This window comes from Salvelinus fontinalis, chromosome 4 (genome assembly GCF_029448725.1).
Source record: "Salvelinus fontinalis isolate EN_2023a chromosome 4, ASM2944872v1, whole genome shotgun sequence".
NCBI lineage: Eukaryota > Metazoa > Chordata > Actinopteri > Salmoniformes > Salmonidae > Salvelinus > Salvelinus fontinalis.
In genome coordinates this window covers 78,719,944-78,734,473 of record NC_074668.1, presented here as the reverse complement: position 1 = coordinate 78,734,473, position 14,530 = coordinate 78,719,944, and the positions used below count along the sequence as shown (strand labels likewise).

At 39.5% G+C, this 14,530-nt stretch overlaps 1 protein-coding gene across 7 annotated transcripts in view; it reads left to right on the top strand.

The window, feature by feature from the left end:
• LOC129854470 (chromodomain-helicase-DNA-binding protein 9-like) overlaps positions 1-14,530 on the top strand; it is a 145,141-nt gene that overhangs the window by 117,994 nt on the left and 12,617 nt on the right. For all 7 annotated transcript variants that reach the window (XM_055921540.1, XM_055921541.1, XM_055921539.1 and 4 more), the window contains 5 exons: positions 10,336-10,425; positions 11,575-11,678; positions 12,108-12,225; positions 12,622-12,679; positions 12,861-12,909. In XM_055921540.1, coding sequence (XP_055777515.1) covers positions 10,336-10,425; positions 11,575-11,678; positions 12,108-12,225; positions 12,622-12,679; positions 12,861-12,909 — 419 coding nt within the window. The remainder of the gene's footprint in view (positions 1-10,335; positions 10,426-11,574; positions 11,679-12,107; positions 12,226-12,621; positions 12,680-12,860; positions 12,910-14,530) is intronic.

Here is a 14,530-nt window from a genome sequence, read left to right as displayed (position 1 = left end):
GTTGAGATATAAAACAGATGAGATATAAAACACAGCCAAATAGATGATGGTTGTTGAGATATAAAACACAGCCATATAGATGATGGTTGTTGAGATATAAAACATAGCCATATAGATGATGGTTGTTGAGATATAAAACATATGAGATAGAAAACACAGCCAAATAGATGATGGTTGTTGAGATATAAAACATAGCCAAATAGATGATGGTTGTTGAGATATAAAACACATGAGATAGAAAACACAGCCAAATAGATGATGGTTGTTGAGATATAAAACATATGAGATATAAAACATAGCCAAATAGATGATGGTTGTTGAGATATAAAACACATGAGATATAAAACACAGCCATATAGATGATGTTGTTGAGATATAAAACACAGCCATATAGATGATGGTTGTTGAGATATAAAACACAGCCAAATAGATGATGGTTGTTGAGATATAAAACACAGCCATATAGATGATGGTTGTTGAGATATAAAACACAGCCAAATAGATGATGGTTGTTGAGATATAAAACACATGAGATATAAAACACAGCCATATAGATGATGGTTGTTGAGATATAAAACACAGCCAAATAGATGATGGTTGTTGAGATATAAAACACAGCCATATAGATGATGGTTGTTGAGATATAAAACACAGCCATATAGATGATGGTTGTTGAGATATAAAACACAGCCAAATAGATGATGGTTGTTGAGATATAAAACACAGCCATATAGATGATGGTTGTTGAGATATAAAACACTGCCAAATAGATGATGGTTGTTGAGATATAAAACACAGCCAAATAGATGATGGTTGTTGAGATATAAAACACATGAGATATAAAACACAGCCATATAGACGATGGTTGTTGAGATATAAAACATAGCCAAATAGATGATGGTTGTTGAGATATAAAACACATGAGATATAAAACACAGCCAAATAGATGATGGTTGTTGAGATATAAAACACAGCCATATAGATGATGGTTGTTGAGATATAAAACACATGAGATATAAAACACAGCCATATAGATGATGGTTGTTGAGATATAAAACACATGAGATATAAAACACAGCCATATAGATGATGGTTGTTGAGATATAAAACACATGAGATATAAAACACAGCCAAATAGATGATGGTTGTTGAGATATAAAACACAGCCAAATAGATGATGGTTGTTGAGATATAAAACACAGCCAAATAGATGATGGTTGTTGAGATATAAAACACAGCCAAATAGATGATGGTTGTTGAGATATAAAACACATGAGATATAAAACACAGCCATATAGACGATGGTTGTTGAGATATAAAACATAGCCAAATAGATGATGGTTGTTGAGATATAAAACACAGCCATATAGATGATGGTTGTTGAGATATAAAACACATGAGATATAAAACACAGCCATATAGATGATGGTTGTTGAGATATAAAACACAGCCAAATAGATGATGGTTGTTGAGATATAAAACACATGAGATATAAAACACAGCCAAATAGATGATGGTTGTTGAGATATAAAACACATGAGATATAAAACACAGCCAAATAGATGATGGTTGTTGAGATATAAAACAGATGAGATATAAAACACAGCCAAATAGATGATGGTTGTTGAGATATAAAACATAGCCATATAGATGATGGTTGTTGAGATATAAAACACAGCCATATAGATGATGGTTGTTGAGATATAAAACACATGAGATATAAAACACAGCCATATAGATGATGGTTGTTGAGAAATAAAACACATGAGATATAAAACACAGCCAAATAGATGATGGTTGTTGAGATATAAAACACATGAGATATAAAACACAGCCAAATAGATGATGGTTGTTGAGATATAAAACACAGCCATATAGATGATGGTTGTTGAGATATAAAACATAGCCAAATAGATGATGGTTGTTGAGATATAAAACACAGCCATATAGATGATGGTTGTTGAGATATAAAACATAGCCATATAGATGATGGTTGTTGAGATATAAAACATATGAGATATAAAACACAGCCATATAGACGATGGTTGTTGAGATATAAAACACATGAGATATAAAACACAGCCATATAGATGATGGTTGTTGAGATATAAAACATAGCCATATAGATGATGGTTGTTGAGATATAAAACACATGAGATATAAAACACAGCCAAATAGATGATGGTTGTTGAGATATAAAACACAGCCATATAGATGATGGTTGTTGAGATATAAAACATAGCCATATAGATGATGGTTGTTGAGATATAAAACACATGAGATATAAAACACAGCCAAATAGATGATGGTTGTTGAGATATAAAACACAGCCATATAGATGATGGTTGTTGAGATATAAAACACAGCCAAATAGATGATGGTTGTTGAGATATAAAACACAGCCAAATAGATGATGGTTGTTGAGATATAAAACACATGAGATATAAAACACAGCCATATAGACGATGGTTGTTGAGATATAAAACATAGCCAAATAGATGATGGTTGTTGAGATATAAAACACAGCCATATAGATGATGGTTGTTGAGAAATAAAACACATGAGATATAAAACACAGCCATATAGATGATGGTTGTTGAGATATAAAACACATGAGATATAAAACACAGCCATATAGATGATGGTTGTTGAGATATAAAACATAGCCATATAGATGATGGTTGTTGAGATATAAAACATAGCCATATAGATGATGGTTGTTGAGATATAAAACACAGCCAAATAGATGATGGTTGTTGAGATATAAAACACATGAGATATAAAACACAGCCATATAGATGATGGTTGTTGAGATATAAAACACATGAGATATAAAACACAGCCAAATAGATGATGGTTGTTGAGATATAAAACACAGCCATATAGATGATGGTTGTTGAGATATAAAACACATGAGATATAAAACACAGCCAAATAGATGATGGTTGTTGAGATATAAAACACAACCAAATAGATGATGGTTGTTGAGATATAAAACACAGCCATATAGATGATGGTTGTTGAGATATAAAACACATGAGATATAAAACACAGCCATATAGATGATGGTTGTTGAGATATAAAACATATGAGATATAAAACATAGCCATATAGATGATGGTTGTTGATATATAAAACATAGCCATATAGATGATGGTTGTTGAGATATAAAACATAGCCAAATAGATGATGGTTGTTGAGATATAAAACACAGCCAAATAGATGATGGTTGTTGAGATATAAAACATAGCCAAATAGATGATGGTTGTTGAGATATAAAACACAGCCAAATAGATGATGGTTGTTGAGATATAAAACATAGCCAAATAGATGATGGTTGTTGAGATATAAAACACAGCCAAATAGATGATGGTTGTTGAGATATAAAACAGATGAGATATAAAACACAGCCAAATAGATGATGGTTGTTGAGATATAAAACACAGCCATATAGATGATGGTTGTTGAGATATAAAACATAGCCATATAGATGATGGTTGTTGAGATATAAAACATATGAGATAGAAAACACAGCCAAATAGATGATGGTTGTTGAGATATAAAACATAGCCAAATAGATGATGGTTGTTGAGATATAAAACACATGAGATAGAAAACACAGCCAAATAGATGATGGTTGTTGAGATATAAAACATATGAGATATAAAACATAGCCAAATAGATGATGGTTGTTGAGATATAAAACACATGAGATATAAAACACAGCCATATAGATGATGTTGTTGAGATATAAAACACAGCCATATAGATGATGGTTGTTGAGATATAAAACACAGCCAAATAGATGATGGTTGTTGAGATATAAAACACATGAGATATAAAACACAGCCATATAGATGATGGTTGTTGAGATATAAAACACAGCCATATAGATGATGGTTGTTGAGATATAAAACATATGAGATTTAAAACACAGCCAAATAGATGATGGTTGTTGAGATATAAAACACAGCCATATAGATGATGGTTGTTGAGATATAAAACACAGCCATATAGATGATGGTTGTTGAGATATAAAACACATGAGATATAAAACACAGCCAAATAGATGATGGTTGTTGAGATATAAAACACAGCCATATAGATGATGGTTATTGAGATATATAACACAGCCATATAGATGATGGTTGTTGAGATATAAAACATAGCCATATAGATGATGGTTGTTGAGATATAAAACATAGCCATATAGATGATGGTTGTTGAGATATAAAACACAGCCAAATAGATGATGGTTGTTGAGATATAAAACACATGAGATATAAAACACAGCCATATAGATGATGGTTGTTGAGATATAAAACACATGAGATATAAAACACAGCCAAATAGATGATGGTTGTTGAGATATAAAACACAGCCATATAGATGATGGTTGTTGAGATATAAAACACATGAGATATAAAACACAGCCATATAGATGATGGTTGTTGAGATATAAAACACATGAGATATAAAACACAGCCATATAGATGATGGTTGTTGAGATATAAAACATATGAGATATAAAACATAGCCATATAGATGATGGTTGTTGATATATAAAACATAGCCATATAGATGATGGTTGTTGAGATATAAAACATAGCCAAATAGATGATGGTTGTTGAGATATAAAACACAGCCAAATAGATGATGGTTGTTGAGATATAAAACATAGCCAAATAGATGATGGTTGTTGAGATATAAAACATAGCCAAATAGATGATGGTTGTTGAGATATAAAACATAGCCATATAGATGATGGTTGTTGAGATATAAAACACAGCCATATAGATGATGGTTGTTGAGATATAAAACACATGAGATATAAAACACAGCCATATAGATGATGGTTGTTGAGATATAAAACATATGAGATATAAAACACAGCCATATAGATGATGGTTGTTGAGATATAAAACATATGAGATAGAAAACACATGAGATAGAAAACACAGCCAAATAGATGATGGTTGTTGAGATATAAAACATAGCCAAATAGATGATGGTTGTTGAGATATAAAACATAGCCAAATAGATGATGGTTGTTGAGATATAAAACATATGAGATAGAAAACACAGCCATATAGATGATGGTTGTTGAGATATAAAACATATGAGATATAAAACATAGCCAAATAGATGATGGTTGTTGAGATATAAAACACATGAGATATAAAACACAGCCAAATAGATGATGGTTGTTGAGATATAAAACATAGCCATATAGATGATGGTTGTTGAGATTTAAAACACAGCCATATAGATGATGGTTGTTGAGATATAAAACACAGCCAAATAGATGATGGTTGTTGAGATATAAAACACATGAGATATAAAACACAGCCATATAGATGATGGTTGTTGAGATATAAAACACAGCCATATAGATGATGGTTGTTGAGATATAAAACATATGAGATTTAAAACACAGCCAAATAGATGATGGTTGTTGAGATATAAAACACATGAGATATAAAACACATGAGATATAAAACACAGCCAAATAGATGATGGTTGTTGAGATATAAAACACAGCCATATAGATGATGGTTGTTGAGATATAAAACACAGCCATATAGATGATGGTTGTTGAGATATAAAACACATGAGATATAAAACACAGCCAAATAGATGATGGTTGTTGAGATATAAAACACAGCCATATAGATGATGGTTATTGAGATATATAACACAGCCATATAGATGATGGTTGTTGAGATATAAAACATAGCCATATAGATGATGGTTGTTGAGATATAAAACATAGCCATATAGATGATGGTTGTTGAGATATAAAACACAGCCAAATAGATGATGGTTGTTGAGATATAAAACACATGAGATATAAAACACAGCCATATAGATGATGGTTGTTGAGATATAAAACACATGAGATATAAAACACAGCCAAATAGATGATGGTTGTTGAGATATAAAACACAGCCATATAGATGATGGTTGTTGAGATATAAAACACATGAGATATAAAACACAGCCATATAGATGATGGTTGTTGAGATATAAAACACATGAGATATAAAACACAGCCATATAGATGATGGTTGTTGAGATATAAAACACAGCCATATAGATGATGGTTGTTGAGATATAAAACACATGAGACATAAAACACAGCCAAATAGATGATGGTTGTTGAGATATAAAACACAGCCATATAGATGATGGTTGTTGAGATATAAAACACAGCCATATAGATGATGGTTGTTGAGATATAAAACACAGCCATATAGATGATGGTTGTTGAGATATAAAACACATGAGATATAAAACATAGCCATATAGATGATGGTTGTTGAGATATAAAACACAGCCAAATAGATGATGGTTGTTGAGATATAAAACACAGCCATGTAGATGATGGTTGTTGAGATATAAAACACAGCCATGTAGATGATGGTTGTTGAGATATAAAACACAGCCAAATAGATGATGGTTGTTGAGATATAAAACATAGCCAAATAGATGATGGTTGTTGAGATATAAAACATAGCCATATAGATGATGGTTGTTGAGATATAAAACATAGCCAAATAGATGATGGTTGTTGAGATATAAAACATATGAGATATAAAACACAGCCATATAGACGATGGTTGTTGAGATATAAAACACATGAGATATAAAACACAGCCATATAGATGATGGTTGTTGAGATATAAAACACAGCCATATAGATGATGGTTGTTGAGATATAAAACACATGAGATATAAAACACAGCCATATAGATGATGGTTGTTGAGATATAAAACACATGAGATATAAAACACAGCCAAATAGATGATGGTTGTTGAGATATAAAACACAGCCATATAGATGATGGTTGTTGAGATATAAAACACAGCCATATAGATGATGGTTGTTGAGATATAAAACACAGCCATATAGATGATGGTTGTTGAGATATAAAACACATGAGTTATAAAACATAGCCATATAGATGATGGTTGTTTAGATATAAAACACAGCCAAATAGATGATGGTTGTTGAGATATAAAACACAGCCATGTAGATGATGGTTGTTGAGATATAAAACACAGCCAAATAGATGATGGTTGTTGAGATATAAAACACAGCCAAATAGATGATGGTTGTTGAGATATAAAACATAGCCATATAGATGATGGTTGTTGAGATATAAAACATAGCCAAATAGATGATGGTTGTTGAGATATAAAACATATGAGATATAAAACACAGCCATATAGACGATGGTTGTTGAGATATAAAACACATGAGATATAAAACCTAGCCATATAGATGATGGTTGTTGAGATATAAAACACAGCCATATAGATGATGGTTGTTGAGATATAAAACACATGAGATATAAAACACAGCCATATAGATGATGGTTGTTGAGATATAAAACACATGAGATATAAAACACAGCCAAATAGATGATGGTTGTTGAGATATAAAACATAGCCAAATAGATGATGGTTGTTGAGATATATACAACATAGCCAAATAGATGATGGTGAAAAGTGTTAAACTACAGTAAATAGATTTAGGTTGCTGTCTTTCTAAAGGGGGTTGCTTGGGGGTTTGTCTCCTGCCGTCCTGCTTTAAACACAGAGCCATGCAGGGCTTCCACAGAAAGTTCCCCATTGTTCCCAGAGCAGTAGTGCTGAAGCCAGGGATCGTCCGATGGGAGGCAAGCTGGTCAAACAGGGACACACTCTGTGTATTTGCTGACCTCCGCGTTTTCCCCTCAGGGAGGAATGTGGACCGATGTGGGGATGGGGCATGCACAGGCATGGCCCCCTACTGTCCCTGTCCCACACAGAGATCCAGAACCCTGTCCTATGATAATGACATTTAGAAGATATGTGTTCAATACTGTGTAGCTACTAGTACTGGCCTGTTAGGAAATGTAAGGTTAAGACTGACGAGGCATGTGTTCTGTTGGGATATGTGTAACATTCTCAGTATGACTTGTGCTAGTACATGCATATGATTGTGGGTGTGTGTTTACCTTTATGTATCATGTGCTTGTATAGTAAGTACAGTATGTACATGAGTGTGTCGGTATGTTCCAAGTGTGTGTGTGTGTGTGTGTGTGTGTGTGTGTGTGTGTGTGTGTGTGTGTGTGTGTGTGTGTGTGTGTGAGCTCTATGTCTGGTGCAGAGAGGTTCCCTTCTCCGTCAGATACCTCCCACACTCCAGGCTGTCTGTCTGAGTGTAAGAGAGAGAGAGAGAGAGAGAGGGAAAGAGTGATGTAGGGCCTTGCTGACAGCCACAGGAAACAGCAGCTGCTGCGGGGAGACCCAGAGCACAGCCCCTCAGAGGCAGGGAGGGGAGAGGCCTGGACCTGAACCTCAGCACTGGAGCTCACAGCTCTGCCTGCAAGTGGGGGTGTTCTCATGTCACTCCCTTTCCACTAGTGTCATAATGGATGTGTAAAGCTAGGGCCACACACACCATCTGAAGAAATCTACACTGGACCTTTTAACCTGCCACACTGTTAGACAGATAAAAAAAAAGAAAATATTTTCTTAGATCCTAGCTTAAGAGAAGAAGGGAGACTAGAATGTATGCCAGTCCATCACAGATCAGGCATACCATACCCCACCCTCCACCTTCTACTTCCTGACTGATGCCTGGCTGGATGCGTCATGGAAACAGCATCTCTCCTCTGACTCAGCCTGCCTCTCTCTTCTCTCTTCTCCCTGCCAGCCCAGAGATCACATCATATCACACCACTGATCTCTATGGCACAGACACGGTCTCAGTCTCTATGGCACAGACACTGTCTCAGTCTCTATGGCACAGACACGGTCTCAGTCTCTATGGCACAGACACGGTCTCAGTCTCTATGGCACAGACACGGTCTCAGTCTCTATGGCACAGACACGGTCTCAGTCTCTATGGCACAGACACGGTCTCAGTCTCTATGGCACAGACACGGTCTCAGTCTCTATGGCACAGACACTGTCTCGCTCTCTATGGCACAGACACGGTCTCAGTCTCTATGGCACAGACACTGTCTCGCTCTCTATGGCACAGACACTGTCTCGCTCTCTATGGCACAGACACTGTCTCGCTCTCTAGGGCACAGACACTGTCTCGCTCTTTATGGCACAGACACTGTCTCGCTCTCTATGGCACAGACACTCTCGCTCTCTATGGCACAGACACTGTCTCGCTGTCTATGGCACAGACACTGTCTCGCTGTCTATGGCACAGACACTGTCTCGCTGTCTATGGCACAGACACTGTCTCGCTGTCTATGGCACAGACACTGTCTCGCTGTCTATGGCACAGACACTGTCTCGCTCTCTATGGCACAGACACTGTCTCGCTCTCTATGGCACAGACACTGTCTCGCTCTCTGGCACAGACACTGTCTCGCTCTCTGGCACAGACACTGTCTCGCTCTCTATGGCACAGACACTGTCTCGCTCTCTATGGCACAGACACTGTCTCGCTCTCTGGCACAGACACTGTCTCGCTCTCTGGCACAGACACTGTCTCGCTCTCTGGCACAGACACTGTCTCGCTCTCTGGCACAGACACTGTCTCGCTCTCTCTGGCACAGACACTGTCTCGCTCTCTCTGGCACAGACACTGTCTCGCTCTCTATGGCACAGACACTGTCTCACTCTCTATGGCACAGACACTGGCTCGCTCTCTGGCACAGACACTGTCTCGCTCTCTATGGCACAGACACTGTCTCGCTCTCTGGCACAGACACGGTCTCGCTCTCAGGGACTGACTACACAGTGACTCGAGCTAGGCACAGCATTTCAGTCATCTACGTGACGAGCTAGGCACAGTATTTCAGTCATCTACCGTGACGAGCTAGGCACAGCATTTCAGTCATCTACGTGACGAGCTAGGCACAGTATTTCAGTCATCTACCGTGACGAGCTAGACACAGTATTTCAGTCATCTACCGTGACGAGCTAGGCACAGTATTTCAGTAATCTACGTGGCGAGCTAGACACAGTATTTCAGTCAGCTACCGTGACGAGCTAGGCACAGTATTTCAGTCAGCTACCGTGACGAGCTAGGCACAGTATGTCAGTCATCTACCGTGACGAGCTAGGCACAGTATTTCAGTCAGCTACCGTGACGAGCTAGGCACAGCATTTCAGTCATCCAGGAGGAAAGTGAGAATGTGTGTGATAGAGAGTGTGATATTTTGATTGTGTGTATATGCATGAGTTTGTACGTTCGCGAATGTGTGAGTGTGTGTGTGTGTGTATTTACGGACGTGAGTGTGTGTGAAAGCCGTTCTGCTCTCTCAGCGTTTGTGCGTGCTGAGGCTTTGTGGTGACCGCGGGCGGGGCTGTGTCTGTGTGCAGGGTGTTGCTGCGGGTTAGAATGCTCTACTACCTGAAACAAGAGGTGATGGGAAGCCAGTCACAGAAGATACTAGACGGCGTGGACTCCAGGTGAGCTGAACTTTCACCTCTTTTACAACCAAACAGCTCTGAACATTGACAGACACCCTTAGAGTAGAGAACACAACATTTCCAAAGCTCATTAATGCTCTCTCTGTCTATCCTCTAATTGGTCATTTCAGTTGTTAGATTATTTGAAGAGGATTACACTATTTACGCCATTATTTTGAGATGGTCGGATTGATCGGTGGCTATTCAGGCTAGACTGAATGTTATGCCAACCAGTTCAGCCAGGCTGCCAGCACTATGCCAGTATTTGTTTAAGTTTTCTGGTATTTCTGGTAAGCTGCTGGCACTCAAATTCAGCTGACACATCGTTTGAGAAGGTTCCGTTTACATTCACTTTTTAAATAAAAACCTGTTCATTCATAGGCCCATGTTGTTCATGTTTTCCATGGTAAGGACATAGACCAAACATGACAGGTTGTTCCCATACATACTGTAGCTGTCTCTATCTATCACCATGTATAAAGAATGGCACAGCTAGTCTGACTCAGGGAAGGAAAGTCCATGTATAAAGGAGGGCACAGCTAGTCAGACTCAGGGAAGGAAAGTCCATGTATAAAGAATGGCACAGCTAGTCAAACTCAGGGAAGGAAAGTCCATGTATAAAGAATGGCACAGCTAGTCAGACTCAGGGAAGTCCATGTATAAAGGAGGGCACAGCTAGTCAGACTCAGGGAAGGAAAGTCCATGTATAAAGAATGGCACAGCTAGTCAGACTCAGGGAAGTCCATGTATAAAGGAGGGCACAGCTAGTCAGACTCAGGGAAGGAAAGTCCATGTATAAAGGAGCGCACAGCTAGTCAGACTCAGGGAAGGAAAGTCAGTAGTCACTCCACCTGCTGTTTAAAGATGGATCAGCAGCTTCTTAGAACCAATACTATTGCTGAGGATATACAGAAGTGGGTGCGGAAAAACGTTGAGTATTTCTAGCATCCAGACACATTTTCAGCCTTGATGCTGACCTAAAAGTCTTATCGGAGCTCATGGTTTTGGCTGTACCACGCTGTTGCTTATCTGAGAATCTATGTTGGGATGGAAACCCAGCTGTCGTAGTACCCATGAGTCCCCCATGCTATGCATATATAGACCTGTTCCTCCTGACATGTTGTGTCCACGCCCCCTCCTCCTCATCAGTGAGATCAAGATCTGGGTTCCTGAGCCCGACAGCTCTGAGCTACCAGCCCTGTGGTGGGACAACATCTCTGACAAGTGTCTGCTGTTGGGGGTCTACAAGCACGGTGAGTCGACAACGGGGACCAGGGATGTACTAACTTACCCACAGGCCTGAGACAACTAGGAATGTGTGATACTAGGGCTACGATACTAACATAACACTTAGCATAAAGTCATGTATTGGGCATGTATTCTAAGTGGGTTTACTAGAATGGATATAGGAACAGAGCCTAGACAAATGTAGAGAGTGAAAACGGGTCAGGGGGAATTAATCAGATACGGTATAGTATGTACAGTTCTGAGTTAGTGTCATGTGGAAAATGTACTGTAGGTGTTTTCATGTTCTTCCATGGGGATGTAGTTTACACTGGATGACAGCTGTCACACTCACCTTTGGGGGAAAGTGGCCATCTGTATGTTTGTTTTTTATCTCTTCAAGTTTCCAAGTTCTAACCTCTGTTTGTTTACCTCTCCACTGTGGTCCACTCATACAGGTTATGAGAAGTACAACACGGTGCGTGCAGACCCTGCCTTCTGCTTCCTAGAGCGAGTGGGCCGGCCAGACGAGAAGGCCATCGCTGCTGAACAGAGAGCCAATGACTTCATGGATGGGTAGGTAACATTACACATCATGGCTGACTGACTGATTGACTGAGTCAGCTAGTTAGCTTGTTGGTCTCCTCCACTGAGTCAGACAGGGCTTAGACACACAATGACACACTTAAAAAGTTTCAGTTGTTGTAACACTTTTTATAACCAGTCATAAAGCTATGATAGAAAAGGAAGAAACCAGAAACTGATATTATTGTAAAAACCTTTTCTGAAGTGAATCTGAGTCTGTGTTTAGTTCAGAGCTGTTAGGAGCTGCCTGCAAGTTCCCCTGTCTGTTACCTTGTGTGGCCCTTGCTGACTGACTGAATAACTGGCTGGCTGGCTGGCTGGCTGGCTGGCTGGCTGGCTGGCTGGCTGACTGGCTGACTGACTGACGGTTGTTATCTGTGTTTGCAGGGACGTGGATGACCCAGAATACAAGCCTGCCCCAGCCTTGCTGAAGGACGATATGGAGGTGAGGCCACAACGAAGGGGGGCAGAACAGAGCCAGCACAGCAACAGATAAGGCTGCTGTACACACTGACTGGCATGTGTATTCTCTGCCCCTGTAGAGACTAGACAATACAGGTTGTTTTGAGTGTTATTGTGTCCAGTACTGTGTCCAGTGTTTGAACACACACTTCTCTCCTCCATAGGATGACGCCTCCTCTCCTGGAGACCTGGTTGTCACAGACAACCCTGGAGGTCAGTTAGATCTTTCTATTCATTCTCTTTCTACTCAGCTTTTGTACTATCACAACCAATACACATCATATTACAATATCTACTACTACCAGTCACGACTACTACTACTAATACTGCTACTACAGGTCACTACTACTACTACCAGTCACTACTACTAATACTGCTACCACCAGTCACTACTACTACCAGTCACTACTACTAATACTGCTACTTCAAGTCACTACTACTACTACCAGTCACTACTACTACTACCAGTCACTACTACTACCAATACTAATATCGCTACTACAAGTCACTACTACTACTACCAGGCACTACTACTACCAGTCACTAATACTACTACTAATACTAATACTACCAGTCACTACTGCTACCAGTAACTACTACTACTACTAATACTACTACTACAAGTCACTACTAATACTACGAGTCACTACTACTACCAGTCACTACAACTACTATTAATACTACTGCTACAAGTCACTACTATTACTACCAGTCACTACTACTACCAGTAACTACTACTAATACTACTACTACAAGTCACTACTACTACTACCAGTCACCGCTATTACTACTAAACTCAGCAAAAAAAGAAACGGCCCATTTTCAGGACCCTGTCTTTCAATTTGTAAAAATCCAAATAACAGATCTTCATTGTAAAGGGTTGAAACACTTTTCGCCATGCTTGTTCAATGAACCATCAACAATTAATGAACATGCACCTGTGGACCGGTCGTTAAGACACTAACAGCTTACAGACGGTAGGCAATTAAGGTCACAGTTATGAAAACTTAGGACACTAAAGAGGCATTTCTACTGACTCTGAAAAACACCAAAAGAAAGATGCCCAAGGTCCCTGCTCATCTGCGTGAACGTGCCTTAGGCAAGCTGCAAGGAGGCATGAGGACTGCAGATGTGGCCAGGGCAATATATTGCATTGCCCGTACTGTGAGACGCCTAAGACAGAGCTACAGGGAGACAGGACAGACAGCTGATCGTCCTCGCAGTGGCAGACCACGTGTAACAACACCTGCACAGGATCAGTACATCCGAACATCACACCTGCGTGACAGGTACAGGATGGCAACAACAACTGCCCGAGTTACACCAGGAACGCACAATCCCTCCATCAGTGCTCAGACTGTCCGTAATCAGCTGAGAGAGGCTGGACTGAGGGCTTGTAGGCCTGTTGTAAGGCAGGTCCTCACCAGACATCACCGGCAACAACGTCACCTATGGGCACAAACCCACCGTCGCTGGACCAGACAGGACTGGCAAAAAGTGCTCTTCACTGATGAGTCGCGGTTTTGTCTCACCAGGGGTGATGGTCGGATTTGCGTTTATAGTTGAAGGAATGAGCGTTACGCCGAGGCCTGTACTCTGGAGCGGGATCAATTTGGAGGTGGAGGGTCCGTCATGGTCTGGGGCGGTGTGTCACAGTATCAGCGGACTGAGCTTGTTGTCATTGCAGGCAATCTCAACGCTGTGCGTTACAAGGAAAACATCCTCCTTCCTCATATGGTACCCTGCAAGCTCAACCTGACATGACCCTCCAGCATGACAATGCCACCAGCCATACTGCACTTTCTGTGTGTGATTTCTACAAGACAGGAATGTC